This window comes from Bombina bombina, chromosome 2 (assembly GCF_027579735.1).
Source record: "Bombina bombina isolate aBomBom1 chromosome 2, aBomBom1.pri, whole genome shotgun sequence".
Classification (NCBI taxonomy): domain Eukaryota; kingdom Metazoa; phylum Chordata; class Amphibia; order Anura; family Bombinatoridae; genus Bombina; species Bombina bombina.
The window spans coordinates 1,200,589,133-1,200,606,407 of NC_069500.1; the positions used below are offsets into that span (position 1 = coordinate 1,200,589,133).

Sequence of the window (17,275 nt, forward strand, 5' to 3'; positions counted from 1 at the left end):
AGGAGAAACCATATGGTACCGTGGTGACTGTAGTTAAAGAAAATAAATTATCAGACCTGATTAAAAAAACCAGGGCGGGCCGTGGACCGGACACACCGTTGGAGAAAGTAATTTATCAGGTAAACATAAATTCTGTTTTCTCCAACATAGGTGTGTCCGGTCCACGGCGTCATCCTTACTTGTGGGAACCAATACCAAAGCTTTAGGACACGGATGAAGGGAGGGAGCAAATCAGGTCACCTAAATGGAAGGCACCACGGCTTGCAAAACCTTTCTCCCAAAAATAGCCTCAGAAGAAGCAAAAGTATCAAACTTGTAAAATTTGGTAAAAGTGTGCAGTGAAGACCAAGTCGCTGCCCTACATATCTGATCAACAGAAGCCTCGTTCTTGAAGGCCCATGTGGAAGCCACAGCCCTAGTGGAATGAGCTGTGATTCTTTCGGGAGGCTGCCGTCCGGCAGTCTCGTAAGCCAATCTGATGATGCTTTTAATCCAAAAAGAGAGAGAGGTAGAAGTTGCTTTTTGACCTCTCCTTTTACCGGAATAAACAACAAACAAGGAAGATGTTTGTCTAAAATCCTTTGTAGCATCTAAATAGAATTTTAGAGCGCGAACAACATCCAAATTGTGCAACAAACGTTCCTTCTTTGAAACTGGTTTCGGACATAGAGAAGGTACGATAATCTCCTGGTTAATGTTTTTGTTAGAAACAACTTTTGGAAGAAAACCAGGTTTAGTACGTAAAACCACCTTATCTGCATGGAACACCAGATAAGGAGGAGAACACTGCAGAGCAGATAATTCTGAAACTCTTCTAGCAGAAGAAATTGCAACTAAAAACAAAACTTTCCAAGATAATAACTTAATATCAACGGAATGCAAGGGTTCAAACGGAACCCCCTGAAGAACTGAAAGAACTAAATTGAGACTCCAAGGAGGAGTCAAAGGTTTGTAAACAGGCTTAATTCTAACCAGAGCCTGAACAAAGGCTTGAACATCTGGCACAGCGGCCAGCTTTTTGTGAAGTAACACAGACAAGGCAGAAATCTGTCCCTTCAGGGAACTTGCAGATAATCCTTTTTCCAATCCTTCTTGAAGGAAGGATAGAATCCTAGGAATCTTAACCTTGTCCCAAGGGAATCCTTTAGATTCACACCAACAGATATATTTTTTCCAAATTTTGTGGTAAATCTTTCTAGTTACAGGCTTTCTGGCCTGAACAAGAGTATCGATAACAGAATCTGAGAACCCTCGCTTCGATAAGATCAAGCGTTCAATCTCCAAGCAGTCAGCTGGAGTGAAACCAGATTCGGATGTTCGAACGGACCCTGAACAAGAAGGTCTCGTCTCAAAGGTAGCTTCCAAGGAGGAGCCGATGACATATTCACCAGATCTGCATACCAAGTCCTGCGTGGCCACGCAGGAGCTATCAAGATCACCGACGCCCTCTCCTGATTGATCCTGGCTACCAGCCTGGGGATGAGAGGAAACAGCGGGAACACATAAGCTAGTTTGAAGGTCCAAGGTGCTACTAGTGCATCCACTAGAGCCGCCTTGGGATCCCTGGATCTGGACCCGTAGCAAGGAACTTTGAAGTTCTGACGAGAGGCCATCAGATCCATGTCTGGAATGCCCCACAGCTGAGTGACTTGGGCAAAGATTTCCGGATGGAGTTCCCACTCCCCCGGATGCAATGTCTGACGACTCAGAAAATCCGCTTCCCAATTTTCCACTCCTGGGATGTGGATAGCAGACAGGTGGCAGGAGTGAGACTCCGCCCATAGAATGATTTTGGTCACTTCTTCCATCGCCAGGGAACTCCTTGTTCCCCCCTGATGGTTGATGTACGCAACAGTTGTCATGTTGTCTGATTGAAACCGTATGAACTTGGCCCTCGCTAGCTGAGGCCAAGCCTTGAGAGCATTGAATATCGCTCTCAGTTCCAGAATATTTATCGGTAGAAGAGATTCTTCCCGAGACCAAAGACCCTGAGCTTTCAGGGATCCCCAGACCGCGCCCCAGCCCATCAGACTGGCGTCGGTCGTGACAATGACCCACTCTGGTCTGCGGAATGTCATCCCTCGTGACAGGTTGTCCAGGGACAGCCACCAACGGAGTGAGTCTCTGGTCTTCTGATTTAATTGTATCTTCGGAGACAAGTCTGTATAGTCCCCATTCCACTGACTGAGCATGCACAGTTGTAATGGTCTTAGATGAATGCGTGCAAAAGGAACTATGTCCATTGCCGCTACCATCAACCCGATCACTTCCATGCACTGAGCTATGGAAGGAAGAGGAACGGAATGAAGTATCCGACAAGAGTCTAGAAGTTTTGTTTTTCTGGCCTCTGTCAGAAAAATCCTCATTTCTAAGGAGTCTATTATTGTTCCCAAGAAGGGAACCCTTGTTGACGGAGATAGAGAACTCTTTTCCACGTTCACTTTCCATCCGTGAGATCTGAGAAAGGCCAGGACAATGTCCGTGTGAGCCTTTGCTTGAGGAAGGGACGACGCTTGAATCAGAATGTCGTCCAAGTAAGGTACTACAGCAATGCCCCTTGGTCTTAGCACAGCTAGAAGGGACCCTAGTACCTTTGTGAAAATCCTTGGAGCAGTGGCTAATCCGAAAGGAAGCGCCACGAACTGGTAATGTTTGTCCAGGAATGCGAACCTCAGGAACCGATGATGTTCCTTGTGGATAGGAATATGTAGATACGCATCCTTTAAATCCACCGTGGTCAAGAATTGACCTTCCTGGATGGAAGGAAGAATAGTTCGAATGGTTTCCATCTTGAACGATGGAACCTTGAGAAACTTGTTTAAGATCTTGAGATCTAAGATTGGTCTGAACGTTCCCTCTTTTTTGGGAACTATAAACAGATTGGAGTAGAACCCCATCCCTTGTTCTCTTAATGGAACGGGATGAATCACTCCCATTTTTAACAGGTCTTCTACACAATGTAAGAATGCCTGTCTTTTTATGTGGTCTGAAGACAACTGAGACCTGTGGAACCTCCCCCTTGGGGGAAGTCCCTTGAATTCCAGAAGATAACCTTGGGAGACTATTTCTAGCGCCCAAGGATCCAGAACATCTCTTGCCCAAGCCTGAGCGAAGAGAGAGAGTCTGCCCCCCACCAGATCCGGTCCCGGATCGGGGGCCAACATTTCATGCTGTCTTGGTAGCAGTGGCAGGTTTCTTGGCCTGCTTTCCCTTGTTCCAGCCTTGCATTGGTCTCCAAGCTGGCTTGGCTTGAGAAGTATTACCCTCTTGCTTAGAGGACGTAGCACCTTGGGCTGGTCCGTTTCTACGAAAGGGACGAAAATTAGGTTTATTTTTTGCCTTGAAAGGCCGATCCTGAGGAAGGGCGTGGCCCTTACCCCCAGTGATATCCGAGATAATCTCTTTCAAGTCAGGGCCAAACAGCGTTTTCCCCTTGAAAGGAATGTTAAGTAGCTTGTTCTTGGAAGACGCATCAGCCGACCAAGATTTCAACCAAAGCGCTCTGCACGCCACAATAGCAAACCCAGAATTCTTAGCCGCTAACCTAGCCAATTGCAAAGTGGCGTCTAGGGTGAAAGAATTAGCCAATTTGAGAGCATTGATTCTGTCCATAATCTCCTCATAAGGAGGAGAATCACTGTCGACCGCCTTTATCAGCTCATCGAACCAGAAACATGCGGCTGTAGCGACAGGGACAATGCATGAAATTGGTTGTAGAAGGTAACCCTGCTGAACAAACATCTTTTTAAGCAAACCTTCTAATTTTTTATCCATAGGATCTTTGAAAGCACAACTATCCTCTATGGGTATAGTGGTGCGTTTGTTTAAAGTGGAAACCGCTCCCTCGACCTTAGGGACTGTCTGCCATAAGTCCTTTCTGGGGTCGACCATAGGAAACAATTTTTTAAATATGGGGGGAGGGACGAAAGGAATACCGGGCCTTTCCCATTCTTTATTAACAATGTCCGCCACCCGCTTGGGTATAGGAAAAGCTTCTGGGAGCCCCGGCACCTCTAGGAACTTGTCCATTTTACATAGTTTCTCTGGGATGACCAACTTGTCACAATCATCCAGAGTGGATAATACCTCCTTAAGCAGAATGCGGAGATGTTCCAACTTAAATTTAAAAGCAATCACATCAGGTTCAGCTTGTTGAGAAATGTGCCCTGAATCAGTAATTTCTCCCTCAGACAAAACCTCCCTGGCCCCATCAGACTGAGTTAGAGGCCCTTCAGAAATATTAATATCAGCGTCGTCATGCTCTTCAGTATCTAAAACAGAGCAGTCGCGCTTACGCTGATAAGTGTTCATTTTGGCTAAAATGTTTTTGACAGAATTATCCATTACAGCCGTTAATTGTTGCATAGTAAGGAGTATTGGCGCGCTAGATGTACTAGGGGCCTCCTGAGTGGGCAAGACTCGTGTAGACGAAGGAGGGAATGATGCAGTACCATGCTTACTCCCCTCACTTGAGGAATCATCTTGGGCATCATTGTCATTGTCACATAAATCACATTTATTTAAATGAATAGGAATTCTGGCTTCCCCACATTCAGAACACAGTCTATCTGGTAGTTCAGACATGTTAAACAGGCATAAACTTGATAACAAAGTACAAAAAACGTTTTAAAATAAAACCGTTACTGTCACTTTAAATTTTAAACTGAACACACTTTTTTACTGCAAATGCGAAAAAACATGAAGGAATTGTTCAAAATTCACCAAATTTTCACCACAGTGTCTTAAAGCCTTAAAAGTATTGCACACCAAATTTGGAAGCTTTAACCCTTAAAATAACGGAACCGGAGCCGTTTTGAACTTTAACCCCTTTACAGTCCCTGGTATCTGCTTTGCTGAGACCCAACCAAGCCCCAAGGGGAATACGATACCAAATGACGCCTTCAGAAAGTCTTTTCTAAGTATCCGAGCTCCTCTCACATGCGACTGCATGCCATGCCTCTCAAAAACAAGTGCGCAACACCGGCGCGAAAATGAGGCTCTGCCTATGCTTTGGGAAAGCCCCTAAAGAATAAGGTGTCTAAAACAGTGCCTGCCGATATTATTATATCAAAATACCCAGATAAAATGATTCCTCAAGGCTAAATATGTGTTAATAATCAATCGATTTAGCCCAAAAAAAGTCTACAGTCTTAATAAGCCCTTTTTGAAGCCCTTATTTACAATCGTAATAAACATGGCTTACCGGATCCCATAGGGAAAATGACAGCTTCCAGCATTACATCGTCTTGTTAGAACGTGTCATACCTCAAGCAGCAAGAGACTGCTCACTGTTCCCCCAACTGAAGTTAATTGCTCTCAACAGTCCTGTGTGGAACAGCCATGGATTTTAGTGACGGTTGCTAAAATCATTTTCCTCATACAAACAGAAATCTTCATCTCTTTTCTGTTTCTGAGTAAATAGTACATACCAGCACTATTTCAAAATAACAAACTCTTGATTGAATAATAAAAACTACAGTTAAACACTAAAAAACTCTAAGCCATCTCCGTGGAGATGTTGCCTGTACAACGGCAAAGAGAATGACTGGGGTAGGCGGAGCCTAGGAGGGATCATGTGACCAGCTTTGCTGGGCTCTTTGCCATTTCCTGTTGGGGAAGAGAATATCCCACAAGTAAGGATGACGCCGTGGACCGGACACACCTATGTTGGAGAAACAGCACCCTTAAACCCCAATGGCTGGGGAACTCACCACCTCCTATGACCCAGACAGTACAGAGATTTAGGACTTCTCTCTGATATTCCGGTCAGGAAAGAGGGAATGAATCGCACAGTGCACAATGCAGGACTGACCCTGCTATGAGAGAAAGCATGCCAAGGTTGTAAGCTGCATGGCTCTCAAAGTGAAAGTGTATATTCCATAACAGCCTATGAGCCTAACATCTCACACATAAAGCAGCATAACATCAAATAAACATAAGATAATTCCCCCCTGTTCAATAATCCCCCTAAGGAGATATTAACCCTTGATTATATAAAGATAAAAGGCCCCACAATGTGACCCTGTCTTCTGTGTTAACATTCTGTAATAAAAAATTAAACAATCTTACCAGAATCCACGCCGTGGAACAGGAACACTTCAAGTGTGACAGGTCATAGCATCGCTCCTAACAGACTTGAAAGAAAAAGCAGTCTGCGAAACTCGTCAACGCCGATTGCTATAGGAGCTGTTAATATGTCGGGATGGTGTTGCAAAAGAGAACTCTCCCTGCATCTCCAGACTCTAACTTTCACCCAGGCCCTATCTGAGAAGCTTATAGAGCTACTTAAAACTCCTGTCCCATTGCGAAGAGTAGTAACCTCCATAAGAGACGAAACAAATTGACACTTCTCTGCCAACCTCCTGGGATGAAAGGCAAAAAATGACTGGGGGATGAGGGAAGTGGGAGGAGTAATTAAGCCTTTGGCTGGGGTGTCTTTGCCTCCTCCTGTTGGCCAGGTTCTTAGTTCCCAAAAGTAATGAATGCAGCTGTAGACTCTTTCCAATTATGAAGAAGAGCTTCTCTTTTACCACCTTTCTCTTAGAACTGTGCCCACAGTGCCCTGCCAGCCTGTTTGATTTTGCCTGAACTCAGGGGAATACTAGTCCCAGAAAAGGTGTAGATAGGAAACCAACTTAATGCCAGGGTTCTCTAAAGATAAAAATGGCACTTACCTTACACAGCTCTAGGAATGGAAGGAAGCCGCTCCTCAAAGGGTCCTGCGAATAAAATAATGAAAAGAGTAAGCCTACTCTGGAAAATTATAAATGAGCAGCAAAATTGTTAGGAAAACGCAGTGAGGCCTACCCCACAAGTTCTTAACTGCTGAAAAGCTACCACAGTCCTGCTGAAGAGACTAACATGGAGTATAGCTAAACCCAGCATGTCAGGAAAGATCAGAGAAAAATTGCCCAGGCTTCCAAAATAATAAACTCTTGATTTAAGGATCTTGACAGACACCTAAATTTCACCTCCTCCTTGCACCTAAGGCAAAGAGAATGACTGGGGGTTGTGTGAAGGGAAGTGATACTTATAGCTTTGCTGTGGTGCTCTTTGCCTCCACCTGCTGGCCAGGGGTTATATTCCCAAAAGTAATTGATGATCCTGTGGACTCACCGTGTCATAAGAAAGAAACAGACAGTAAATATAAACGTAAATATAATAGTACACAGATTATTTTTATATTTTTTTTTATCTAATGCGGAGCCCAGCTCTTAGAATATCAGATAATCTTATCCCCTCCACGAGTAATAGATATACCGCAGGTAGATAAAAGGCCATATTAAAAAAAATGGCTGCTGATGAGAAAAAACAAAAAGGCAGGAATTAGTTCAGCGGGAAAAACGTAATCAAGCTGCCGAGCCGCTGCTTTTGTCTTTATAATAATAATAATAATAACGTAAAGAAGACAGATAGGTTACCACCTTCTGATAGTGCAGCTCAATAGCGTAAATGGAGGGAGCTAAATGCATAGGCAAAGCCAGTGCATGCTATATAAATAGAATAGTATGTGTCTACGTAGAGAATGGTGGTAACGTCTGTGAAATAAATGTGTCCCTCTTGCTATGATGTACAGGAGTCTATACATGCTATTAGCCTGTGGGTTATGTGAGTGTATGAATTTTGGTACTTACCTGAAGGGCACCCACTACAGTGTTTACCAGGAGCAGGAAAGACTGCTTCCAGTAGAGAGCCCTTTCAGTGCTGTGTAAACACCAGTAGAGGATATCTCGGCGGAGTATGCCAACAAACCAACAGTGGAGGCTAAGGAACAATTCCCTGCAACACCTGTGGCAGGCTTGTGACAAACTCAAGTGCAGGAAATCTGTCACTACTTAGTAGTCCTTACTCCACTTTGTCCTATTCCTGGCTCTCTAAGAGGAAAATGGGTCTCAGTAGGTCAACAAAGAATCTGGAGCAACTCAATTATTCACCTTCTCCTGTGGAGGCAAAGATAAGACTGAGATATACATAAGCAATGGCTTGTGGAATCTCACTACCTTATGAAAGAAATAAGAGGTTGGGATTATTGGAAATTTAACTGGCATATAGAATTCAGGAGCATCAATGAGGGGTGGGCATTAAAATACTTACTTTAGATTCCTGTAGGGAGGATTATGCAAATTACTGTAAAGGAAAACCAGGCTAAGATTTCCCAAAAAGCTTACACTTAAAAGGACAGTCTAGTCAAAATAAAACTTTCATGCTTCAGATAGGAAATGCAATTTTAAACAACTTTCCAATTCACTTTTAGCACTGATTGGCTAAATGCAAGTCTGTCGAAAAACTGAAATAAGGGGGCACTCTGCAACAGCTTAGATACAAGGTAATCACAGAGGTAAAAAGTATATTAATATAACCGTGTTTGTTATGCAAAACAGGTAAATGGGTAATAAAGGGATTATCTATCTTTTTAAACAATAACAATTGACTGTAACAGTAGCATAAAATAACAAAATAATTAAATCATAACCAATACAATATCAGACCACGTGTCCATGTGAAGAACAAAAAAAAAAGACTAGAGGATAACAAATGTTAAAACTTTAATATAAATTATCAGCATAAAAAACAATATAGCTTTTTGCATTTAGTGACTGTTGGCACAGTCACGAATATACATACTTGACTTTTTCAACTGGATTTTGATTATCTTCATCGTCAGTTTCATTAAGAGGAGTAACAGAATTAGATGGATAAGCCACTGCTGCAACAGAACTGCCGGCTGCCCTATTTTCTAAAGAAAGAGGAACAGAGGCTGCAGAACTTATGCTTCTTTGTGGGGAATCTGAAGAAAAAATGCATACAATCATAAACCAGTAACCAGCATACATTAATCTGACAACTCAAATTTTTGAGAGAATCATATATACATGCATGTATTGAATACACATAAAAGCTAGGAATTAACTTAAAACTGGATATTTTTTTAATACATCATGCTTCAAGTGGAAAAAAAATGTTTTTATATATTAAAAATGTATATATACTACATAGCCAAAAGGAAATAGACACCTGACCATCACATACAGTTGTGCTCATAAGTTTACATACCCTGGCAGAATTTATTATTTCTTGGCCATTTTTCAGAGAATATGAATAACACAAAAACTTTTCTTTCACTCATGGTTAGTGTTTGGCTGAAGCAATTTATTATCAATCAACTGTGTTTACTCTTTTTAAATGATAATGACAACAGAAACTACCCAAATGATCTGATCAAAAGTTTACCTACCCTGGTGATTTTGTCCTGATAACATGCACACAAGTTGAAACAAAGGGGTTTGAATGGCTATTAAAAGGTAACCATCCTCACCTGTGATCTTCTTGATTAGAGTTTGAACACTGCTGATTTGCATTCTCAATTCCTTGGATATCTTTTTATATCCCTTTCCTGTTTTATACAGTTCAACTACCTTTTTCTCACAGATTCTGTGACAATTCTTTTTCTTTCCCCATGACTCAGAATCCAGAAACATCAGTGCAGCACTGGGTGAAAGATCCAAGGGTCTGTCAGGAGTCGTGAAACTCATTGACCTTTTATACACACACACCAATTACAAGCAAACAGATCACAGGTGAGGATGGTTACCTTTAATAGCCATTCAAACCACTTTGTGTCAACTTGTGTGCATGTTATCAGGCCAAAATCACCAGGGTATGTAAACTTTTGATCAGGGTCATTTGGGTAGTTTCTGTTGTCATTAGGATCTAAAAAGAGTAAATACAGTTGATTGATAATAAATGGCTTCAGCCAAACACTAACCATGAGTGAAAGAAAAGTTTTTGTTTTACCATTCATATTCTCTGAAAAAAGCAAAATTTATGCTTACCTGATAAATTTCATTCTTTTGCGATGTACCGAGTCCACGGATTCATCCTTACTTGTGGGATATTATCCTTCCTAACAGGAAGTGGCAAAGAGAGCACCACAGCAGAGCTGTCTATATAGCTCCCCCCTTAACTCCTCCCCCCAGTCATTCGACCAAAGGCAAAGGAAGAAAAAGGAGAAACTATAAGGTGCAGAGGTGACTGAAGTTTTTAATCAAAAATACCGTCTGTCTTGAATAGACAGGGCGGGCCGTGGACTCGGTACATCGCAAAAGAAAGACATTTATCAGGTAAGCATAAATGTTTTCTTTTGCATGATGGACCGAGTCCACGGATTCATCCTTACTTGTGGGATACCAATACCAAAGCTTTAGGACACGGATGAAGGGAGGGACAAGACAGAAACCTAAACGGAAGGCACCACTGCTTGCAAAACCTCCCAAAAATAGCCTCCGAAGAAGCAAAAGTACCAAATTTGGAAAATTTGGAAAAGGTATGAAGCGAGACCAAGTCGCAGCCTTACAAATCTGTTCAACAGAAGCATCATTTTTAAAAGCCCATGTGGAAGCTACCGCTCTAGTAAAATGAGCTGTAATCCTTTCAGGAGGCTGCCGTCTAGCAGTCTCATAAGCCAAACGGATGATGCTTTTCAGCCAAAAGGAAAGAGAAGTCGCCGTAGCCTTTTGACCCCTACGCTTTCCAGAATAGACAACAAACAAAGAAGATGTTTGACGAAAATCTTTGGTTGCCTGCAAATAAAATTTCGAAAGCACGAACCACGTCCAAGTTGTGCAACAGACGTTCCTTCTTACAAGAAGGATTAGGACACAGAGAAGGAACAACAATTTCCTGATTGATATTCCTGTTAGTAATAGCCTTAGGTAAGAACCCAGGCTTGGTACGTAAAACCACCTTATCAGCATGGAACACAAGATAAGGCGAGTCACATTGTAATGCAGATAGTTCAGAAACTCTTCGAGCTGAAGAGATAGCAACTAGGAACAAAACTTAATATCTATGGAATGCATGGGTTCAAACAGAACCCCCTGAAGAACTCTAAGAACTAAATTTAGACTCCATGGCGGAGCAAACACAGGCTTAATTCTAGCTAAAGCCTGACAAAAAGCCAGAACGTCTGGAACATCTGCCAGACGCTTGTGCAACAAAATAGACAGAGCAGATATCTGTCCTTTTAGAGAACTAGCTGACAATCCTTTCTTCAAACCCTCTTGGAGAAAAGACAAAATCCTAGGAATCTTGATTTTACTCCAGAAGCCTTTGGATTTGCACCAAAAAAGATATTTACGCCATATCTTATGATAGATTTTCCTGGTAACAGGCTTTCGAGCCTGAATCAAGGTATTTATGACTGACTCAGAGAAACCCCGCTTTGATAGAATCAAGCGTTCAATCTCCAAGCAGTCAGTTGCAGAGAAATTCGATTTGGATGCTTGAATGGACCTTGAATCAGAAGGTCCTGTCTCAGCGGCAGAGACCATGGTGGAAGAGATGACATGTCCACCAGGTCTGCATACCAAGTCCTGCGTGGCCACGCAGGCACTATCAAAATCACCGATGCTCTCTCCTGTTTGATTTTGGCAATCAGACGTGGAAGGAGAGAGAAAGGTGGAAACACATAAGCCAGGTTGAACGACCAGGGTACTGCTAGAGCATCTATCAGTACAGCCTGAGGATCCCTTGACCTGGAGCCGTAACAAGGAAGTTTGGCGTTCTGGTGTGCCCCATAGCCGAACCAGTTGAGCAAACACCTCCGGATGGAGTTCCCACTCCCCCGGATGGAAAGTCTGACGACTTAGAAAGTCTGCCATCCATTTCTCTACACCTGGGATATAGATCGCTGACAGATGGCAAGAGTGAGCCTCTGCCCATCGGATTATCCTTGAGACCTCTATCATCACTAAGGAACTCCTTGTTCCACCCTGATGATTGATATAAGCCACAGTCGTGATGTTGTCCGACTGAAACCTGATGAATCTGTCCGAAGCCAGCTGAAGCCATGCCTGGAGAGCATTGAACATCGCTCTTAATTCCAGAATATTTATCGGTAGGAGAGCCTCCTCCCGAGTCCACAAACCCTGAGCCTTTAGGGAATTCCAGACTGCACCCCAGCCCAGAAGGCTGGCGTCTGTCGTCACTATAACCCATTAAGGCCTGCGGAAACACATTCCCTGAGACAGATGATAATGTGACAACCACCAAAGAGGAGAGAGTATCTGGTCTCTCGATCCAGATTTATCTGAGGAGATAAATCCACATAATCCCCATTCCACTGATTGAGCATGCATAGTTGCAGTGGTCTGAGATGCAAGCGCGCAAACGGAACTATGTCCATTGCCGCTACCATTAGACCGATTACCTACATACACTGAGCCACTGACGGCCGAGGAATGGAGTGAAGAGCTCGGCAGGTGGACAAAATCTTTGATTTCCTGACCTCCGTCAGAAATATTTTCATGTCCACTGAGTCTATCAGAGTCCCTAGAAATGAAACTCTTGTGAGGGGGGGAAAGAGAACTCTTTTTTACGTTCACCTTCCACCCGTGAGATCTTAGAAAGTTAAACACTAAGTCTGTGTGAGACTTGGCTAGTTGGAAGGTCGACGCTTGAATCAGAATGTCGTCTAGATAAGGCGCCACTACTATGCCCCGTGGCCTTAGAACCGCCAGAAGGGACCCTAGCACCTTCGTGAAGATTTGTGACGCCGTGGCCAACCCGAAAGGAAGAGCCACAAACTAATAATGCTTGTCCAGAAAGGCGAACCTGAGGAACTGGTGATGATCTTTGTGGATAGGAATGTGTAGATACGCATCCTTTAAATCCACGGTGGTCATATATTGACCCTCCTGGATCAATGGTAAGATAGTCCGAATGGTCTCCATCTTGAAGGATGGGACTCTTAGGAACTGGTTTAGGATCTTGAGATCCAGAATTGGTCTGAATGTTCTCTCCTTTTTGGGAACTATAAACAGATTGGAGTAGAACCCCTGCCCTTGTTCTGCTTTTGGAACTGGGCAGATCACTCCCATGGTAAAAAGGTCTTCTACACAGCGTAAGAACACCTCTCTTTTTGTCGGGTTTACAGACAGACAATTGAGAAAGATGGAGCCTCCCCCTTGGAGGGGAGTCCTTGAAATCTAGAAGGTATCCCTGGGTTACAATTTCTACTGCCCAGGAATCCTGAACGTCTCTTGCCCAGGCCTGAGCAAAGGGAGAAAGTCTGCCCCCTACAAGATCCGGTCCCGTATCGGGGGCTACCCCTTCATGCTGACTTAGTGGCAGCAGCAGGCTTTTTTGCCTGTTTACCCTTGTTCCAAGACTGATTAGGTCTCCAGGTTGGCTTGGATTGAGCAAAGTTCCCTTCTTGCTTTGCAGCAGAGGAAGAGGAAGTGGGACCACTCTTGAAGTTTCGAAAGGAACGAAAATTATTTTGTTTGGTCCTTGTCTTATTTGACTTATCCTGAGGGAGGGTATGACCCTTCCCTCCAGTAATGTCTGAAATGATCTCTTTCAGTGCAGGCCCGAATAAGGTCTTACCTTTGAAAGGGATAGACAAAAGCTTTGATTTAGATGACACATCAGCTGACCAGGACTTAAACCATAATGCTCTACGCGCTAAAATGGCAAAACCTGAATTCTTTGCCGCTAACTTAGAAAGATGAAAACCGGCGTCTGTAATAAAAGAATTAGCCAACTTAAGAGCCTTAATTCTGTCCAAAATATCATCTAGTGGGGTCTCCATCTGAAGAGCCTCTTCTAGAGCCTCAAACCAAAAGGCAGCTGCAGTGGTTACAGGAACAATGTATGCTATAGGTTGAAGAAGAAAACCTTGATGAACAAAAATTTTCTTTAGGAGACCCTCTAATTTTTTATCCATAGGATCAATGAAAGCACAACTGTCTTCAATAGGTATAGTTGTACGCTTAGCCAGGGTAGAAATAGCTCTCTCCACCTTAGGGACCGTCTGCCATGAGTCCTTTATGGTGTCAGAAATAGGGAACATTTTCTTAAAAACAGGAGGGGAAGCGAACGGAATACCTGGTCTATCCCACTCCTTAGTAACAATGTCCAAAATCCTCTTAGGGACCGGAAAAACATCAGTGTAAACAGGAACCTCTAAATATTTGTCCATTTTACACAATTTATCTGGAACTACAATAGGGTCACAATCATCCAGAGTAGCTAAAACCTCCCTGAGCAATAAGCGGAGGTGCTCTAGCTTAAATTTAAATGCCGTCATATCTGAATCTGTCTGAGGGAACTTCTTTCCTGAATCAGAAATCTCTCCCTCAAACAGCAAATCCCTCATCCCTACTTCAGAACATTGTGAGGGAATATCGGATACGGCTACTAAAGCGTCAGACGGCTCAGCATTTGTTATTAACCCAGAGTTACTGCGCTTCCCTTGCAACCCAGGCAGTTTAGATAAAACCTCTGTGAGGGTAGTATTCATAACTGAAGCCATATCTTGCAAGGTGAAAGAATTAGACGCACTAGAAGTACTTGGCGTCGCTTGTGCGGGCGTTACCGGTTGTGACACTTGGAGAGAACTAGATGGCAAAACCTGACTTCCTTCTGTCTGAGAATCATTTAATGCCAAATTTTTATAAGTCAAAATATGCTGTTTGCAATTTAGACATATCAGTACAAGTGGGACACATTCTAAGATGGGGTTCCACAATGGCTTGTAAACAATTTGAGCAATGAGTTTCCTCAGTGTCAGACATGTTTAACAGACTAGTAATAAAGCAAGCAAGCTTGGAAAACACTTTATTTAATGAAAAAAACACAATTTGCAAAAACGGTACTGTGCCTTTAAGAGAAAAAAAGGCATACACAAACTGCAAAACAGGTTAAAATTGCTTCAAATTTTCCGAAATTTTAACAGTGTACCCACTATGCCTTAGAAGGATTGCACCACAAGTAAATAAGCAATAAACCCACAAATGACAAAACCCCTATTAGCACCTTGCCACAGCTCTGCTGTGGCCCTACCTGCTCTTAGGAACAATAATCTGGGGTTAAAGCTTCGAATAGGCCCTCAGAAGACTATCGGGACCTCAGAAGAAGTTGCTTGCTGCTTGTCTGAATTACTAAATGTGCAAAAAGGCGCAAAAATAGGCCCCGCCCACCTCACTCGATGTTGCTGGGGCCTACACAAATCTAGAAAACTATGTTTGAAAACCATGTGGGTTATAACAACCCTAAATAAGCCAAATGACCCCTCAAGCAAACGTTCCCATAAACATAAAAAACGTTACTCCCAGAACACACAGACGTTTGTCTCCACTTTCTAATAAACAAACTGAGTGCCCAAAAAAACTCAGCCCTTCATTCAAGCTAGTAAAGCCTCTTTCATCCTAGGATTACTGCTTACCCTTCCCCTAATGGGGATACTGTCAGCCTTTCTGCGTTAACACAGTCTCTGCAGAAAATATGACTGAACATACCTCATTGCTGCATAGCAAGAAACCGTTCCACACACTGAAGTTTTCCTGTACTCCTCAGCTTCTGTGGGAACAGCAGTGGACCTTAGTTACAAATGCTAAGATCATAATCCTCCAGGCAGAAATCTTCATCTATGTCCTGCCTGAGAGTAAATAGTACAACACCGGTACCATTTAAAAATAAACTCTTGATTGTAGATAAAATGAAACTAACAGCTTAACACCTCTTTCACTTTACCCTTCCTGCTTAGAGCCGGCAAAGAGAATGACTGGGGGGTGGAGTTAAGGGGGGAGCTATATAGACAGTTCTGCTGTGGTGCTCTCTTTGCCAGCCACTTCCTGTTAGGAAGGATAATATCCCACAAGTAAGGATACATCCGTGGACTCGGTACATCATGCAAAAGAAAGGAAAGTTATGCTTACCTGATAAATTTATTTCTTTTACTATATGACGAGTCCACGGATTTCATCCTTACTTATAGGATATCGCCTCCTGGTCAGCAGGAGAAGGCAAAGAGCACCACAGCAAAGCTGTATATATAGCTCCTCCCTTCCCTCCCACTCCAGTCATTCGACTGAAGTTAGGAAGAGAAAGGAAAAGCCAAGGTGCAGAGGTGACTGAAGTTTAATAAAAAGAAAGACCTGTCTTAGAAAATGACAGGGTGGGCCGTGGACTCGTCATATCGTAAAAGAAATAAATTAATCAGGTAAGCATAAATTTCCTTTTCTTTAACAAGATATGACGAGTCCACGGATTTCATCCTTATGTGATACAATACCAAAGCTATAGGACACGGATGAAAGGGAGGGACAAGACAGGAACCTAAACGGAAGGCACCACTGCTTGAAGAACTTTTCTCCCAAAAATAGCCTCGGATGAGGAAAAAAGGTATCAAATTTGTACAATTTGGAAAAAGTGTGAAGAGACGACCAAGTTGCAGCCTTGCAAATCTGTTCAACAGAAGCGTCATTTATAAATGCCCATGAGGAAGCCACAGCCCTAGTGGAATGAGCCGTAATTCATTCAGGAGGCTGCTGTCCAGCAGTCTCGTATGCAAAGCGGATGATACTCTTCAGCCAAAGAGAAAGAGAGGTAGCCGTAACTTTTTGACCCCTACGTCTCCCAGAAAAGACAACAAAGATGATTGACGAAATTCTTTAGTGGCCTGCAAGTAAAACTTCAGGGCACGGACTACGTCCAAATTATGTAACAGACGCTCCTTCTTTGAGGAAGGATTAGGACACAATGAAGGATTTCCTGATTAATATTTTTGTTGGAAACAACCTTAGGAAGAAAACCGGGTTTGGTACGCAATACTACCTTATCCGCATGGAAAACAAGATAAGGAGAGTCACATTTTAATGCTGAAAGCTCAGAAACTCTGCGAGCAGACGAAATAGCAACCAAAAATAAAACCTTCCACGATAACAACTTAATATCTATGGAATGCATAGGTTCAAACGGAACCCCATGAAGAAAATTAAGAACTAAATTCAAACTCCAAGGAGGAGCAATTGTTCTAAACACTGGCTTGATTCTAGTCAGAGCCTGACAAAAAAATTGAACATCCGGAGCATCTGCCAGACGTTTGTGTAACAAAATAGATAGAGCAGAAATCTGTCCCTTTAAGGAACTTGCCAACAACCCTGGGAATCCTAATCTTACTCCTTGAGTAACCCTTGGATTCGCACCAATAAAGATATTCACGCCATATCTTATGGTAAATCTTTCTAGTAACAGGCTTAAGTGCCTGAATCAAAGTATCAATGACCGAATCAGAGAACCCTCGCTTAGATAAAATCAAGCGTTCAATCTCCAAGCAGTCAGCTGTAGAGAAATTAGATTCGAATGATGGAAGGGTCGCTGAATGAGAAGATCCTGTCTTAGTGGAAGCCTCCACGGTGGCTGGGACGACATGTCCACCAGATCGGCATACCAAGTCCTGCGTGGCCACGCAGGGGCTATGAGAATTACTGAG

At 42.9% G+C, this 17,275-nt stretch overlaps 1 protein-coding gene across 1 annotated transcript in view; it reads right to left on the minus strand.

The window, feature by feature from the left end:
• PCM1 (pericentriolar material 1) overlaps positions 1–17,275 on the minus strand; it is a 1,063,655-nt gene that overhangs the window by 907,153 nt on the left and 139,227 nt on the right. The window contains exon 6 of the mRNA XM_053700258.1: positions 8,626–8,788. Within this exon, the coding sequence (XP_053556233.1) occupies positions 8,626–8,788 (163 nt within the window). The remainder of the gene's footprint in view (positions 1–8,625; positions 8,789–17,275) is intronic.